Below are 17,976 nucleotides of genomic sequence, written 5' to 3' on the forward strand. Positions count from 1 at the left end.
AATTGGCAGAGAAACCCAGTTCTGCAAGTCTTATTGAAAAATTACACTACATTAGGGAAGTGCCAGCCTGCCAAGGTCTCTCCTGTTCTTTTCCCATCCCTCTCTCCTCACAATTCTTTTGACTTATAATATTACACAGGTAAGGCCAAGTCACTTTCCACTCATTTTTTTTCTTTTCCTGATAAAAAAATAGGAAGAAAATAACTAATGATCACCAAGAACCCACAGTCCCTGTATTTTATATTTGTCATCTCCAGTTATTCCCACAATAGCCTTATAAAGAAGTACATTTACTTTCATTTTACAGAGAACCCAAAATTCAGACATAGTAGGTAACATCCAATATCACATAATTCATCAGCAGTAGAGCCCAGAGGCCAACCCAAATCTATCAGAAGCCAAGGTTTGTGTTCTTTCCTCTATACCACATGGCCTGCACTTACACTGGTAGAGATGTTTGGGTGGGAATCATAAAAGAAACCATTCTCTCTCATTTATTCCCGTTTGGAGTGCCAAGTTTAAGTATCTGAGCATGGACCCCGTGTACAGAGTGAGTCTTCTTTATGCTTTCCCATCCAATGAGGTTCGATTTCCATCAAAGACCTCAAGCTCTGGAGTGGCACAAACCTCGTGCAACTTCTATGGCTTCTTTACGTTTTGTGCCTTTTGTTTGTTTTTAATGCTTACCTGTCTTGAAAATCTTCTCTTGGTCCTGGGTAGGTTGAACACCCTACGATACATATTTCTAACAGAAGGTCAACCTCCCATAAACGACAATAATACCAAATAACTGATAATAACTTACACTTCGCTCTCTCCGTCCCCCGTCGCCTCAGCCTCCGCTGCTTTCGGGCCCAACAGCCTGAAGAAATAAAAGAGGAGATTTTTTTAAAACCTAAAAACGGTTTAAAATCTTAAAGGGCGTGGGGGAGGGGGAGGGTGGGAAACGAATCTTCCCGGGAGAACCCACAGGGAAGTCACTTTTCCACGCTTCTGGCACCTGGACGACCGTTGGTCCTTCTCAGTAGGTCTACTGGTGAGCCACCCACGCGCTGCCATTCATACGCCCCCGCCGCCCTTACCCACGCCCACCGCGTGTCCGCGCGCCGGGCGCCGCCCAGCACGTGTCCCCGCGCCACGCGCCGCCCACCGCGTGTTCGCGCCCCACGCCTCCACCCGCCGCGTGTCCGCGCCCCACGCCTCCACCCGCCGCGTGTCCGCGCCCCACGCGTGCACGTCGCCCTGCACAGTCCTGGCGTGCGAGGCGGCTGGGCCCCGCGGATTGCCCTTGCCAAGTTGGCACCGACAAATATCTGGTTTCCCTCTTCCCCCAGTTACTGTACTGTTAAACCCCGCGGCATCCCGAGGCCTGTGCTCATAGAGAAATGCGTTCCTCGAGGCTGCCACGGGCACCCTTAGGTTCCCTCTTGAAGAATTTGTGTCATTTGGAGGGAAGTTCCCATTTTAATTTTTTTCTTTGTTTGAAATTGGGAGACTCAGACCAGGACAGCTGCAAATTACAAACTCCCAGGGAGGGCCTGCGGTTCGGCAGTCTCGTGGGAGCCGGCGCTGGACTCCTCTGTCTGGTCCTCAGAGCCACGTCCAGCTTCACTGAGCTTAAGGCCAGGGCTCCAAGCAGAGCCCCTTTTGTCCTGTGTGGTCCGGCTGAGAAATCCTCCTGGCGGGGCTGGGGGTGGGGGGGGGCTGGAGAGATGAATGCTGCAGCCAGCGGCCACCCCATGGCCCTCCTGTATGCGGGTGACCTGCACTCGGACGTCACTGAGGTCATGCTGTAAACAAAGTTCAGTCCTTCGGGGCCTGTACTGTCCGTGCGTGTCTGCAGCTCCCTGGGTTCTGCCTGCATCAACTTGCAGCAGCCGGCTGAGCAAACCTTGGAGACCATGAACTTCGATGTGATTAAGGGAAAGCTGATTGGTATCCTGGGGTCTCAGAGGGATCCCTCTTTGAAAAAATCTGGTGTGGGAAGGTCTTCATCAAGAACCTGGACAGATCTATAGATACCAAGGCACTTCATGATACTTTTTCTGCTTTTGGAAACATTCTGTCCTGCAAGGTAGTGTGTGATAATAACGGCTCTAAGGGTTATTCCTTCGACCCAAGAGGCTGCTGACAACGCCGTCGAGAAGATGAACAGAATGACCCTCAGTGACCACAAGTGTCTGTGGGCAGATTCAAGTCTCAAAAAGAGCGGGAAGTCAAGCTTGGAGCCAAAGCCAAGGAATTCACCAATGTTTACATCAAAAACTTTGGGGATGATGAGAGTCTGAAAGAGCTATTCAGCCAGCTGGGTGAGACCCTAAGTGTCAAGGTAATGAGCGATCCCAGTGGGAAATCCAAAGGCTTTGAGTTACGAGAAACATGAAGATGCCAATAAGGCCTTGGAGAGATGAATGCAAAAGAAATCAGTGGGAAAGTAATTTTCATCAGCCATGTACAGAAGAAAGTGGAACGGCAGACCCAGTTAAAGCAGAAATTTGACAGCTGAAACAGGAGCGTGTTAGTCGCTGTCAGGGGGTGAACCTCTACATTCAGAACTTGGAGGACACCAGTGATGATAAGAAGTTAAGGAAAGAGTCCTTTTAGATCAATCACCAGTGCTAAGGGAATGGTGGAGGATGGGAGAAGCAAAGGGTCTGGCTTTGTCTGCTTCTCATCCCCTGAAGAGGTAACCAGACAGTCGCTGAGCAGATGCATCATGGGCTCCAAGCCGCTGTGTGTCACCGTGGCCCAGAGAAAGGAAGAGAGAAAGGCTCACCTGACCAACCAGTATAAGCAGCAGGTGGCCAGCATGAGAGCACTCCCCGCCAGTGTCATCTTAAATCAGTCCCAGCCTGCAGCTGGGGGCTGCTTTGTGCCAGCAGTTCCACAGGCTCAGGAAAGGCCTCTGTATTACACATCTAATCAGTTAGTGCAGGTGAGGCCTAATCCACGCTGGCAGCAAGCAATGCTGAGTGCTATATGCCAGTCTGGACCTCAACCAGCTCCTCACCATCTGGCTCCAACTGGGTCTGAGTGCACGGACTGCTTGGCGATGGGCTTTGGCAGGCTGGTGCTGCAGCCCTCACCCTGCTGTAGACACCCCAGCCTGCAGGCCATGCACAGGGGCAGGAAACACGGACTGCCTCCATGCTGGCCGCAGCATCCCCCCAGGAGCAGAAGCAGATGCTGGGTGAATGTTTTTTCATATTCATCCAGACCGTGCACTCAAAATCACAAGGAAGTAATGAAGGTCCAGGTCAGAGCACTGGGTCCCTTATGGGGGAGGGAGTGGGCTGTGGTCAGTTAGTGGTGCACAGGACCGTCTGTGGTGCTGGAGAATGTCTGTTTCCTTGATCTGAGTGATGGTTACTCAGTGTTTGCTGTACGTTCAGTCACTAAGTTACAGCTGTGATTTGTTTATTTTTATTTATGTGTATTAAATTTCATCTCTTATCAGTAATTTATGTTAAAAGTTTAAAAATAAGAACCACGGCAGAGCACAGAGGATTTTTAGGGTAGTGTAACCATTCTGTGTGATACTACGCTGGTGGACAGATGTTATACATTTGTCAAAGCTCACAGAATACACAAGTGAACCTTAGTGTAAACTACAGATTTTGAGTGATAATATATGTCAATGTAGGTTCATCGTTTGTAACAAATGTACCACTCTGGTGGGGGCTGTCAATAATGGGGGTGATTGTACGTGTGTGGGAATAGGAGGGAGCTGTCTGTACTTTCCACTCAATTTTGCTGTGAACCTAAAAGTGCTCTAAAAAATGGAGTTTATAGATTCATAGACAAATTCACAGACATAGAGAACAGACAGATTGGGAATTTGGGATTAACAGATGCAAACTATTGTATATAGAATGGATAAACAACAAGGTCCTACTGTATAGCACAGGGAACTGTATTCAATATCCTGTAATAAACCATAATGGGAAAGAAAAAAATAATTTTAAAGTGGAGTTTAAGTGAGTTTAAGTCATTGCACTCAGGAGCTGTCTGACTAGTGAATGAGGCAGCTGAAAAGGAGGCGTTCTCCTTCAACAGGGTAGTTCATTAGGGTTATGTAAGATGTGTAGTGGATGTTATCTTCTCGAAGGTTGAGATGATAGTAAGGAGGGCATGAGAATTCTAGAAAACTAAGACAAAGGAGGAAAGCACCAACACAGCAACACTAAAGGGAAGGAATGAAGCCATTTGTGTTTCCCTGGCAGCTTTGCCCAACAAGACCTCGAGCAGAAGACTGGAACATTTAGCTCACTTAGGAGAAAATCCTGCCCTTTGAAGGTTAGGACGGTGATTTAATCAGGACATCCGTGGGTGGAAAGGAAAGGGTATGTCCTGAACACATACTGGTCCCCAGACACATATTAGATCTTCTTTTCCAGAATTATATGTAGGAGGGACTCAGAAGAATTTAGAAAATGTTAGGTTCATACTTCCCATATTCCCTGATACACAATTGAACAATTTAAAATATATGGAGGACAGAGTTCTGAGTATTAAGACAGCTGAATATTTGATGCCAGCACAGCCCACAGCTTGATTCTTTCCTTTATGCAAGCCCATTCACCAATGTGAGCATTGTTTTCTCCGTCTCTAAAAGAATGTGTCACTACTGGCCTGTGCTACGTCTGTGGTAGCAGATGGTCAGGATATGGCTTAGGATCCATGGGCGGGAATCATGCCCAGTGCAGGGTCTCCCTGGAGCCTTTCCTGGGAACTTGCAAAGGAATCCTCAGCCCTGATCTAGCACTGACCTCCGTACTTCTAGTCCACTAGCCCACCATCTCTCTCCCACTCCCATCCTACAGCCGTACTCTCAACCATACGCATTGTTTGGAACCCAGAATAAAATTTTCCCAATGATGTTTTGCTAAGAAGTCTCTTGGAGAGGGTCCATAGAAGAGAAAGAAACACAGCTATAGTGATGGAATTTAATGAAAAGTAAGGAAGAGGAGGAACAGAAAGAGAAGGAGAGGAGAAGGTAATCTACACCAGAATGAGCACAACACATTTTGTGAGCTTTGTCTCATTTCATCCTCAAAAAACCCTCTTACAATGTACTTTTAGAGAAAAAGATTTATCTGAAAAAAAAGCAGAAACACTAATTAGAAAAGATACATGCACCCCAGTGTTCATAGCAGCACTATTCACAATAGCCAAGAAGCAACGTTAGTATCCATCAACAGATGAATGGATAAAGAAGATATGATTATATGTACATACAATGAAATACTACTCAGCCATAAAAAAGAATGAAATTTTGCCATTTGCAGTAACATGAACTTGGAGGGTATTATGCTAAGTGAAATAAGTCAGACAGAGGAAGACAAATACCATATGATATTACTTGTATGTGGAATCTAAAAAAATACAACAAACTAGTGAATATAACAAAAAAAAAAGCAGATATTCAGAACAAACTAGTGGTTACCAGTGGGGAGAAGGGAGAGAGGAGGAGCAATATAAGGGTAGGTAATTAAGAGGTACAAACTATTAGGTATAAAATAAGCTACAAGGATATTGTACAACATAGGGAATCTGGCCAATATTTTATAATAACTATAAATGGAGTATAACCTTTAAATTTTGTGAATCACTATATCATACACTTGTAACTTCCATAATATTGTACAGCAACTATACTTCAATTTTTAAAATAGTAAAATAGGAAGGGAGGGAGAGAGAGAGAAAGAAAAAGAAAGGAAGGAGGGAAGGAAGGAAGAAAGAAAGGGAGAGAGAGAGAAAGGGAGGAAGAAAGAAAGCAAGAAAGGAAGGAAGAAAAAAGAAAGAAAAGAGGAAGCTGAAGCTCAAAGATGCTAAACAATTCATCCAAGGGCCTGTGACTGCAAAACAGAGTGTAACCAATAAAACTATGCTCTGTTGCCACTTTACAGACTCAGAATCCGACAGTCGTGGGGCACTCGGGTACAAACCTGCCTCGGGGGCAAGAATAAAGCCTAAGTTTGTGTCTTCTCAGCTCTCGGTTCCCCACCATCTCCCTAAGGAGGCAGACCTAATGACCCTTCCTCAGATCTGCATCCCAGTAGCTGTGGGGAAGCGTCGTTCTACTCCACTCCTGACAGAGAGTAGCCAACCCTGAAGGTCGTACTGAACTGGCTCTTCGTGTCAGGGGCCAGAAGAGGGTTCTAACCCACCCACTCCTAAAAGAGAACCTTTCCCAGAACCCTCAAGTTTCCCAAATTCCAGCCGACATATTATATCAGCCGTTTGGATAACAAAGCCCCTCAGAGAACTTTTCTGGGGAAAATATTCTCTACAGCGTGAGACTCCAACAGGTGAATAAATCTGTACCTGAAGCGAAGGCTTTCCTTTCTCCACTATGTCTAAACACCTACCTAACTCTTGGTCAGGCCAACAGTTGACACCTTGAGACCCTTTGTTTCTTGGAACACTGTAAATTCTTGCTGACATCCTTTCTGGCCTTAATTTAAGACTATGTTTTATCACATCACCTCTCTGAGCCCCTGTGTTCTCAGTGGGACAGGATAAACAAGTAGACATTTTCCTGCCATTTTTCCATCAGTGTGCATTTGAAGTTACAGGGAAAGTGGCCAGGCCTGAGCAGGGGGGGGTGCCTGGTCTCTGGTCCTGTTCTTCCTTGACTGAGTCCCTTCCTCCCCCACGATTTGTAGAAGAGGAAGGAGCACAGAACGGCCCAGGGATTCTTTTTCCTCTAACCCTGAAGAAGCCTATCTCCCCTGGGCGTCCTTCCAGATAGAATGCGGCCAGTGCCCAGCCCCACCCAGCCTTGCCCACTGCTATAAAGGAGCTTCCCAGACAGCCACCCCCAGGAAGTTGCAGCTCTGTTTCCTCCTCAACAATGAGGCTCCATCTCTCTGGGTTACTCTTCCTCCTGGTGATCTCGTTGCCCTCAGGTAAGATGGTGGGTACAGGTCTGATCATGAAAATGAGGATCTTCCAAGGTCTGAGGCACTTGAAAATCCCTATTGGTGTAAGCCCAAGCAGGGAGACCCCAGCATCAGATAAATCAGCCAACTAGGGGCAAGAGTTGGGTCAGTGGTGTTCAGCCCCTACCCTGCTCATCTGTTGCTACATCCCAAAAGTCTGCCAAAGCTGAAGAGAGGGGAGCCCATTTCACCACATGCGCATGCATAGATCACTTTCCAGCTGTCCCAATTCCTGTTTGCCTCAACACCCTCTGATTAGCGTTGCACTCTGCGGCCCTCACTGAAATGGAACAGCAGGTGAAAGGGTACAGCCCTTCACCAGGAAAGAGAGGACAGCCCTAAGATTTCACCCAGCCTCTTGAAGACTGATTTTTCTCTTGTGTGTGTGTTTGTGTGTTGTTGTTCTTATCGTTGTTTTCCTTCAGGGAATGGCTTGTTTGGAAATGACGGCGTGGAAGTTCGTACTTGCACTGCGCTCGGTGGCAAATGTTTCTTCGGCTGTAAAGCAGGATGGGAATGGGTCGCATTCTGTCACAATGTATTGTCTTGTTGCAGAAAAATGAGGAAACATCTTCCCCCTCAGGCCCAGGAGCCATGATCCTCACCTCATGAGTCCAATTAAAAGGATACGCAAATGGTTAAAACACAGGACCGCCAATGTGTGTGTAAGGATGGTTAATGAGCTATGGGTAGCAAATGGGCGCCAGATTCTGGCCAATTTACTGGCAAAACTCCAGATGTGTTTCTTTAAAGGGACATTGTGGCAAAAGGTATTCCTATTCTATTTTCTACCCTCCAGTCTCCAGTCACTAATTCTTATATCCAATTCAAAAATCATTTGATCAATACATGACCACAGGCCCAAGGATATGACAGCCACAGAGCCTAAGAACAATAGGTTACCACATGCCAGTCCCACTTTTAAGTGGTTTACATGTATTCAATCACTTAATCCTCACCAAAAAAATCTATTATTTCTCCCACTTTGCAGATGAAGAAACTTTTCCACGGTTACACAACTAGTAAGAGTTATTTAACAGCCTAAAATTTTGCCATAATTTTGCTATAATTTTGCTGTAACTCTGTTGATAATAATGGGGTTTTACAACTAGGTAGGCTCCTGTATCCTCTGGAGTCCACTGCTACTGTACGCTTCGGCCTTAGGAAGTATATTCAAATGTTAAGATTCCCAAGAGTCAGTCAGCACAGAAGGTTCTTTGCAACTTGCACTTATCTGTTTTTTGCATTATCTGTGTACAAAGTCTGCAAAGTAGCAGGTCTAATAAAAAGCAAATTTTGAACTGTAAAAAAAAAAAAAAGAAAAAAGAAAAAAAGTTAGTTTTTAGTAAGCACTGGATTTGAACCCAAAGAGTCTTAATCCAGTGTCTACACTGTTAAGGTGTACCACCTCTCAATTACCAAGTAGAGGAATCTAACTGGATGTATTTTTTTATTGAAGTATAGTTGATTTACAGTGTTGTGTTAGCTTCAGGTGTACAGCAGTATGATTCAGTTGTATGTGTGTGTGTATACACAAATTTTTCAGATTCTTTACCATTATAGATTATTATAAAATCTTGAATATAATTCCCTGTGCTATACAGTAGGTCCTCGTTGGTTATCTATTTTATATATAGTAGTGTATATCTGTTAATTCAAAACTCCTGATTTATCCCCCCCCCCTTCCCCTTTGGCAACCATAAGTTTGTTTTCTATGTCTTTGAGTCTGTTTCTATTTTGTAAATAAATTAGTTTGTCTCATTTTTTTAGATTCCACATATAAGTGATATCATATGATATTTGTCTTTCTCTGATTTACTTCACTTAGTATGATAATCTCTAGGTCCATCCATGTTATTGCAAATGGCATTATTTCATTCTTTTTTATGGCTCAGTAATATATATATATACACCACATCTCCTTTATTCATCTGTTGATGGGCGCTTAGCTTGCTTCCATGTCTTGCCTATTGTAAATAGTGCTGCAATGAACATTGGGGTATGTATATCTTTTCTAATTAGAGTTTTCATCTTTTCCAGATATATGCCAAGGAGTGGGATTGCTGGATCATATGGTAGCTCTATTTCTAGTTTTTTAAGGAACCTCCAAACTGTTCTCCATAGTGGCTGCACCAGTTTACATTCCCACTAACTTTGTAGACAGGTTCTTTTTTCTCCACACCCTCTCCAGCGTGTGTTATTTGTAGACATTTTGATGATGGCCATTCTGACTGGTGTGAGGTGATACCTCATTTAGTTTTAATTTGCATTTCTCTAATAATTTCTAGCTGGGTGTCTTGATTGTAGTTTGTATTGATTGTATATTGTAGTCCAATGAGGAATCAAGAATCCAGCTAGATCCAATAACAAGTCCCTCAAAACTCTTCCTATGACTTCAAGCTATAAGGTTCCTGGCTGTTAAATTGCATCTTTGACACTGTTCAGTGACTCTCGTGATTCAGGACCAGTATGGCCTTAAGATTCCACACACCAAACATTGCTGCTCTTCCACCACTGTGGTGGAAGAAATAGGCCATCCATACCCACACAAAACTTCCAGCTGCCTGTGGGCAGTGCTGTTCCAGCAGTCCTTCCTCACCTCCACTCCAGCATCCCTGCCCAAGGGCAGGCATCACAGATCTTCATCAAGACCCTTGTCATCATCTGCTTAGAAAAACTAATTATTATAATTATATACATATGTATATATGTATATATATACACATATATGTATATAAGCTGAGTTTTAGGGTTTCCCTTCTCCAAGGACAGGCCTGAAGGAAACATACCTGCTCAGACTCTTCACACCTCTAATCCTCAACATTTCAACAAAACAGAAAAACCAGAAATCATCACTGGTGCATAGGGTATCTGCATTTTAGCTTGCCCTTTCTGTTATGACAAGAGAGGCTCCACGGTGTTGGGCTGCCTGTATTTGCCCATTTAAGCCCACCCACTTACCAAAGGGAGAAGTGGTACAAAGCTCACAAAGTCCTATACACACAATAAAATTAACATGAAAACAGAAAATGAAAAGAGAAAACTAGGTGAAGGGGAAAAGCAAACCTTCTTTCACCGGATTTCAAAAGGACCCACAACATCCCCCCCCAAAAAAAAAAAAATCTAAAATTCCCTACCCCTTCTTATGGCTCCTAAGGCCATCATTCCACCAGCCTGGGTAAGGGACAGCTCTCTCTTGAAAAGAGTGAAAGAAGGGACACATGACCCTCTCTTTGATATTCTCCCATGCAGCTTAGATAAGACTAGAATGTTCAGAGTCATTCTTGCTGGAGGCTGCATGTGAAATGAATGAGTACGGAACTGTCATACACAAAGGCCATTATGGATTCACCTGGGGCTCCATGGTTGTAACTTAGAGGTAGTGGCCACCCCCTCAGGGAAGCCAAAGCGGCCAGTCTTGGCTCCCCAGGGCAGCCATGGAGAAGATCCATGATTTAGGCTTAGCAAAAATCGGACATCTGTCCCCAGGAACTGGACTCGAGTAAACAATATCACTACTTCGGTGCCCTTGGAGAGCTGGTTTGTCCTCACACAGCAGATTATTTCAAGACTGTGACCCAGCAGCACAGCCCTTCAGGGCTCCTTTGTTTATAGCCATATTCCAAACCTATTCTATGAGGCCCAAGTATCTTTCTAGTACATTCCACATGAGCTTAAAAATGTTCAGAGTTAATGTCTGTTGCTGGACACTGATGCCAAAATCTGCACTTCCACTGCAGAGGGCTAATCCTACATGCCCTGCAGTGCAGAAAAAAACAAAAAACAAAAAAAACAAAATAAAGCTATGATTGCCCTTCTCTTTGAATTTATAGCATACTAGACGTGATAAACCAAAAGTAAATAAAAAAGCAAACAAATCAATAATCACAAAATGATTACTTCTCCACATCTTTCTAAATGTTTATTGTGTTATCATTTTAAAATGCTGCATTAGGGTTTCCCAGGTGGTGCAGTGGTTAAGAATCCACCTGCCAATGCAGGGGACAGGGGTTCGATCCCTGGGCCGGGAAGATCCCACATGCCGAGGAGCAGCTAAGCCCGTGCGCCACAACTACTGAGCCTGTGCTCTAGAGCCCACAAGCCACAATTACTGAGCCCATGTGCCACAACTACTGAAGCCTGCGAGCCTAGAACCTGTGCTCCACAGCAAGAGAAGCCACCACAATGAGAAGCCCATGCACCGCAACGAAGAGTAGCCCTTACTTGCCACAACTAAAGAAAGCCTGCACAGCAATGAAACCCAATGCAGCAAATAAACAAATTAATTTAATTTTAAAAATATATTTAAAAAAATAAAAAATAAAATAAAATGCTGCATTAATCATTAGATTCTAAAGGAAAATCATAGTAAAATTGTCTTTATAAAAACTTATTCCCATAAACATTTTAATGGAGCTTATATGACTTCAATTCTCATAAAAGTGAAGTGAAAAATTACTATTGCCTTGTGTTAATAAAATATATTTTGGTGAAATTATCTACTGAGTTATTTTAAAAATCACAAAAATGGTAATTGCTTTGACGGAAGGGCGTATGAACACATTAATATATACGTCTGTGTGTGTACATAGATACATACACGTGTATGTATATATATATGTGTGCATACATACTACACAACCTATGTAACCACACCAAGATCAAGATATAGGATAGTTCCACCACCCCTACAAGATTCTCTCTTGCCTCTTCTCAGCCAATAACCCCACCAGAGGGAACCACTATTCTAAATTCTATGATCATCAATTAATTTTGCCTACAGTTGAATTGCATGTAAATGGACTCATACCATATGCAGTCTTATGTGCCTGACTTCTTTCATTCAACACAATGTTTATAAAATTCACCCATTATGTTACATGTAACAGTAGTTCATGCTTTTTTATTACTGGGCAGATACCACAGTGTATTTATATACCAATTTCTTAGTGAATACTGACAGTTTCCAAATCGGCTGTGCCAATTTAACTCCCATCAGCAATGGCATCTTCACAAACACTTAGCATTGTCAGTCTTTTATATTCTCACAATTCTGGTGGATGTCTACTGTTTCATTGCTAATTTAATTTGCATTTCTCTAATAAGCATAATGCTGAGCATCTTTCACATTATTATTGGCCACCTGTAGAGCCTCAGTTATGAAGCGCCTGTTCAAACCTTTGGCCAATCTTTTATTGGGGTGTTTGTCATTTCTTTATTGATTTGTAGGACTTCTAATACATTTGAGTTGACAAATACATTGATGGTAATGAAATGATCTTTATCTGCTTTAAAATCGAGCTCCATGGCCCTGGTACCATAGCTAAGTCATGATCACTAAGTTAATGATGGAGCCCAGACAAGAGCTTGGGTCTCCTAACTTCCACTGTGTTTCTCAGTGTATTGTAATGTGTACACACGCAAACTTGATATGGGGAAGATGAGAGGAGGTGTGGGGAAAAAAACGAGTGCCACAAAATGCTATTAAATTGTTCATTTTTAAAACAATGAACAGGGACTTTCCTGGAGGTCCAGTGGTTAAGATGTCACCTTCCAGTGCAGAGGGTGAGTGCAATGCAGGGGGTCAGGGATCTAAAATCCCACCTGCCTCATGGCCAAAAAGCAAAACATAAAAACAGAAGCAATATTGTAAAAAATTCAATAAATACTTTAAAAGATGACCCACATAAAAAAATTTTTTATAAAAAAATAAAACAATGAACAGCTGAATTATTACCCTGAACTGGGTCCTGGAGGACATATCTTATTCGTTTATCACATCTCATTATGATTAAATAAATAAATAATCGTGACCTGTCGTATAGGCCAAGTTTAGATCAGGAGACTGAAGGAAATCAGTCTATACCAAAGGAAAAACAACTATGAAACAGTTCCTCCTGCTCTCTGTACCAGTAAGGTGGCCAGCCAGCTGGCCAGCCAGCTCTTCCCTTCCTGCCCTGCTTCTTTGGGGGAAGATGCACAGAGCATCCCTTATGGAGCAGTACTCTTTCCTGCCATCAGGTGGCAGACTCTGTCTTGCTCCTTCTGCAGCCTTACAACGATTCAAATAGTCCACCTCGAGCACCCGCTGACCACCGCCCAGAGTCTTCTTCAGCGTCCTACTTCACAACCAGCTACTTCCTTTCCTTTGAGGTCGTCATGGTCAGCGCGATGCTGGGCATAGAGTCAGCATTAGGTCAAAAGCGAAGTCGAATAAAAGCAGAGCCCCCTCTGTGCTGTGATTTCTCCGCAATACTGTCCAATTTCCAGAGGGCTCTGTTTCCAGAACATGACAGTTCACAGAAACAAGGGCACAGACAGCTTAAAGCTGTGGTTCCAGCCAGCCACACGGCAAGTGGGAATCATATCTCACATGAAAATTCGAGCCAGGGACCACAGCAATTAGTGTCCTAACCGTGGGTTGGAGGAGGAAGCAGAGCAGGTTGAGGCTCTTGCACTGACGGGTCTAACCCACGCACGGGCCAGCGAGGCAGCCCCCTCTTGTCTGAAAACATGCACACAACGATGCCTGGCTCTGGAAAGGCCCTTAGAAATCATCATCACGGAGGCCCGGAGAGGGGAAGGGACTTGCCGAAGACCACAGCCCCTAGTGAGGCCAGAACCCAGAAAAGGCCCAGGTCGTCTGAGAAGCGGCCCCAGTGCTTCGTGCTCTACACCAAGTGTATTTAGGGAAGGAGCTGGTCAAAATGATGGGCCACCACTTAACATTTCTAATCTTTTTAACCTTGTTTGGGAAAATGGATACATACTAACTTGTGTAGGACAAGAAAGAAAAAGGATCGAAATTAAATGCAGTCTGATGATGGTCCAAAAGGGATTCGAATCACTAAAAAGTCCCTAAGAGCCTTTATTCCGCCGAGGTGAGAGTGACAACGGGCAGGACGACCCACCCCCGCCCCTCCCACTCCTCTCCCCTCCTTCCCCCCCCCCCGCCCCTCCCACCGCCAAGGTCCGGGCAAGCGGGTAGAGCCTGTTCTCACCACCAGGGGACGCAGCCCACCTGCTTTTCCAGCTCGGACGGGTGGCAGAGGTGTCCGCGCTTCTCCCATCCTGAGAGTCTTTGCGGAGCCCGGACGACCACTTTCGCCACTTTTCCACTTGTAGGAGGCAACTTTCAACAACTTTTGGAAGAGTGGGACAAAAAACTGGAAGAGTGTTACCTTCAATATAAACCTCACATCACACAGTAGGAACCAGAGAAATTAAATTGTACATTGTTTGGTTTTGGGGTTTTTGTGGGGTTGTTTTTTTTTGGCGGGGGGGGGGGAGTTAAGGGGGGACTGGAAGGGGAGAGTATTTGTTCCAGTTTTGTAACGGAAGTCAGTTTCTATTTAAGACATGGAAATCATTAGCAAATATAAATTAAGATGTATCAATTGGAGGTGAAGGGATTTTATTTTAATTGTACATTAAAATGTATTGAAAGGGGAAGAAAGTAATTTAGGGGGAAAAACAGGAAAACGGAGCAAAGGTAATGGAGAGTCAGTTATAAGAACAGAACTGAAATATTACAGAGTCAGATGCAGCCTCCTTGCCATTCAGGCCTAAGTGTCACCTGCTAGCTGAGTGATATCAGAAAAAGCACCCAACTTCAGTTATTCATCTGTAAAATATGGAAAATAATAATCACTTAAAAGACCATACGTAAGTTGTGGTTGGCACCATGTCTGGCACATAGTGTGTCAGTAGATGTGGAATCTACTCATTGATAATAAGAATCAATGGCACAGGCCAGGTCTGTACCCAGATTCTGTTTGACAAGAGGTGAGAAGAGGCATGTTCCAAGGTACATAAGTGTTTTCTTATATAATAGTTCTAATTTTAATAAGATCTTTAAAGTCCTCTGAATATATATTTTTCATATCCGTCTTTATACTTCAGTATACTTCCTTTTCTTTCACTGACAAATATATTGTTCAACTAGTTTGTAGCAGTGAGAATGGATTTTTGAATCCATAGGAAACATTCCAAAAGAATGATGTTCTGACTTTTGAAGATGTGTTTCAAAATAACGATGAAGCTCTAATTTGAGAATAGTCACCGTCAGCTGGCTGGGTAGTGCTTAAAGAGCACGTCAGCTGCAACTACTCAAGAGCAGCTGACAAAGGTGAAGACAGCTTCAGGGCCACGTCTTAGAGCACCACCCTGCCATGTGCCTCACATAAAGCCTTGCCCTCCCACACCTTAGCAGGACATCTGGCACTTGGGCACTGGTAGCACCACCTCCTCCAGCGGCCCCAGATGCTCCTGGTCTGTAACAAGCCAGGCTCTGCAGTGGGCTCAGGTGCATACCAGAGATGGGCTCCCTCTCCTGCTGCAATCTACGTACTAACACAGAGCAGCCAGCTCGGGATCTGGGCGGTCCACAGAGAGCACACAACTGGCTCCTGGGGCCCCACCCTGCCTGGTATCCTAGTGATACTGTGCTGTCCCAGGCCCAGCCCAGGGTTAAGGGTATCAGCTTGATGTCTTAGCCCATATAGGCTGCTCTAACAAGATACCACAGACTGGGTGGCTTAAAAACAGCGGAAATTCACTGCTCAAAGTTCTAGAGGCTGCCAAGTTCAAGATCAAGGTGCTGGCAGATTGGGTGACTGGTGAGAGCCCACTTTCTAACTCACAGCTTTCTTGCTGTATCCTCACATGGTAGGGGACTGAGGAGCTCTCTGGGGTCTCTTTTATAAGGTCACTAACCAGCCCCCCATGGGGGTTCCACCCTCATGACTAAGCACCTTCCAAAGGCCACTCCTTCTAACACCATCACCTTTGGGGGTTGGGATTTCAACATGTGATTTTGGGGGGACACAGAATTCAGCCCACACCAGAGGGTGTGAGGCTCTGTGTTCTGGGCCTGCTTTTTTACTGTCTTTCAGCTACCCTCTGTTTCTGACTCTTTCACTGAGTACTTTTGCGTCATATCCCATGCCTGAGGAAGAGCATGACATTTTTCTCTGTCTGGCCAAGAATGCCAAGATGGGCCTTCAGTCCAGTCCAAGACCCTACCCAACACTGGACTCAGTTTCACTCATGCTCCGCTAATCAGGTACAGTGGCTGACATGGTGAGTCTTCCTCTGCGCCTCTTTGCTTCCACTTTCCAAGGCTCCACCTTCTCTTGTCTCCAGCCTTTCTGTCCCCTAAGAGGCTCACCCTTCACCAGGCCCAGGCCCTGGACCCTGGTGCTCAGATGGTCCTTCTCCTGCTCTTGACTTTTTGATGCTTGGTTGGTTGAGTCTTACGCCTATGGGTGCCCTCACCCTGAGTGAGCTCATGCTTCTGTCATCCCTGTTACTTTGCCCTGCAACATTCTTTGTTGCTTAATTTGGGCGGGAGAAGGTAACTTCCAGCACAATCCCTCCAGGATGCCCCTCCCCCTCTAGAAAGCTGGATTGGCCTACCCCCTCCCCCACCTCAGCAGTTTGAAATGTCCTTCAGGTCCTTTCCTTCTTCTGTAGAATGAATGGCATGTGGTCAAAGGAGTGTTTACATCAGATCATGATTGAATCATTCCCAATATCAGCTAGACAAACTTTGCAGAGACTTACAAATGCCCCAATCCCTGACATTTCCACTAAATTCTCGTTTTCTCTTCCAGATTTGCTGACAATGCACAGGCCCTCCGCAGCAGCCCCCTGCCCTCCTAGGGCCCCCATTCCCACCCACTACTGCCTCCCCTCAGCGGGCACTCCCTAGATAAGACTCAGGCTTTCCAACCTGCGGCGCCAGCCTGGGGAAGGCAGACAGAGCAGGGGCCCTGTGGCCCCTCTGCCTGCTCCCCCCAGCCCTTCCCTGGCACCAAAACAGATGACTTCATGGCAGGACCCAGCTCCTATCAGCTCTGGCCTCCCTGGGACCGGAGAGCTGAGGGAGGCTGGAGCAGAGGACAGCCTGAGCTCTGGTTACTTTGGCACAAGCTGGGGCTCTGTGGACTGTCAGCCACAGCCTTCAAATCAGAGCCGCTCCCGGCCTTGTTCTGGGGGTTCCCACCACCGCGGCCATCAGGGCACGTGGCCACCTCCCCCAGCCCAGCCTCCACCCCTCTCCATGCTGTACTTGGGAACAATGGCAGCTGCAACCAGATCCACCACTTAGCCAGGCACAGAAGGGTAGAGAGAGTCTCCCTTTGTCCCCTGAAATAAAAGTCCATTCCTGGTCCCGGGTCCCCATAACCAGGACCATTTATTTCTGTCCCTGTTAGCCATCTCAATCCAGCCCAGCACAGTATTCATTCAGCTCAGGAAATAAAGTCTCAGGTACTGTCCAGGTTCAGCATCCTCTGTCCCCCTCTGATGTCGTGTGAGGCTTTGGAGAGAGCTGCAGGGAGCTGGGGGAGCCCAGGGAAACGGCCATGTCCTGCTGACCATGTCACTGCTATGGTGGCTTCGCTGCTGGAGTCCGTTTCCAGTCTGGTCCAATGCTGCAGGGGCTGGTTTCTGCCTTGGCCAAGTTGGGCTCACACTGTCACCCCCAGAGGATGGGCTCTTGAGCTGGGCTTCCCACAGCCACGTGCTCTGAAGCAGAGAAAGTTCCCACAACCCCAGTCATCACATCTGTAAAATGGGGATGTAACTATTACTCCTCAGAGCACTGCTGCAAGGATCAAATAGGCTAATAAATTAGTACTCGTGCCCAGCATGCAGAAACATTCAGTAAACATGTTCTTTCAGTCCCCTGTCTCTGTGATATGGCAGTCAGCCCCCACCTGGCTCCCTCAGCCCCCGGCAATCTGCCTGCACCATCTTCAGGTGTACAAATGGGGGCTCTATGACCCCCCTCTTGCTGGATCACAGGCCTCCGTGCTCTTTTCCCAGACCAGGACACACAGTGAGTGATTCCTGGTACCCTGGCACTTCAGCCACCTCCTGACTTCAGGAATCGCTAGATGGAGAAGCAGACATTTGTCAAACACAAGGGGAGAGGGCACCGTGCCTCCCCCTTCCCCCACAGGGGACGTGCCAGTGATGGAGAATGTGCCATCCATGATGCTCTCCCCCACGGCCTCTCTCTCCCTTC

The 17,976-nt window shown here is 45.7% G+C and overlaps 1 protein-coding gene and 1 pseudogene across 1 annotated transcript; both read left to right on the forward strand.

Moving 5' to 3' along the window:
- The first annotated feature begins 1,712 nt into the window (after window positions 1-1,712).
- On the forward strand, window positions 1,713-3,354 carry LOC130844340 (polyadenylate-binding protein 4-like; annotated as a pseudogene).
- A 3,502-nt stretch (window positions 3,355-6,856) lies between these two features.
- DEFB136 (defensin beta 136) lies at window positions 6,857-7,542 on the forward strand. Its single transcript, XM_057719993.1, has 2 exons — window positions 6,857-6,911; window positions 7,370-7,542. The coding sequence occupies exons 1-2, from the start codon at window positions 6,857-6,859 to the stop codon at window positions 7,540-7,542; spliced, it is 228 nt and encodes a 75-aa protein (XP_057575976.1).
- Window positions 7,543-17,976: the final 10,434 nt, after the last annotated feature.

Source organism: Hippopotamus amphibius, chromosome 2 (genome assembly GCF_030028045.1).
Source record: "Hippopotamus amphibius kiboko isolate mHipAmp2 chromosome 2, mHipAmp2.hap2, whole genome shotgun sequence".
Lineage (NCBI taxonomy): Eukaryota > Metazoa > Chordata > Mammalia > Artiodactyla > Hippopotamidae > Hippopotamus > Hippopotamus amphibius.

Excerpts from the sequence above, each read along its gene's own strand:
- DEFB136 (XM_057719993.1), top strand. The coding sequence starts at position 6,857 with ATGAGGCTCCATCTCTCTGGGTTACTCTTCCTCCTGGTGATCTCGTTG. Across the intron at positions 6,912-7,369 it reads GGTGATCTCGTTGCCCTCAG|GGAATGGCTTGTTTGGAAAT; the intron begins GTAAGATGGTGG and ends GTTTTCCTTCAG.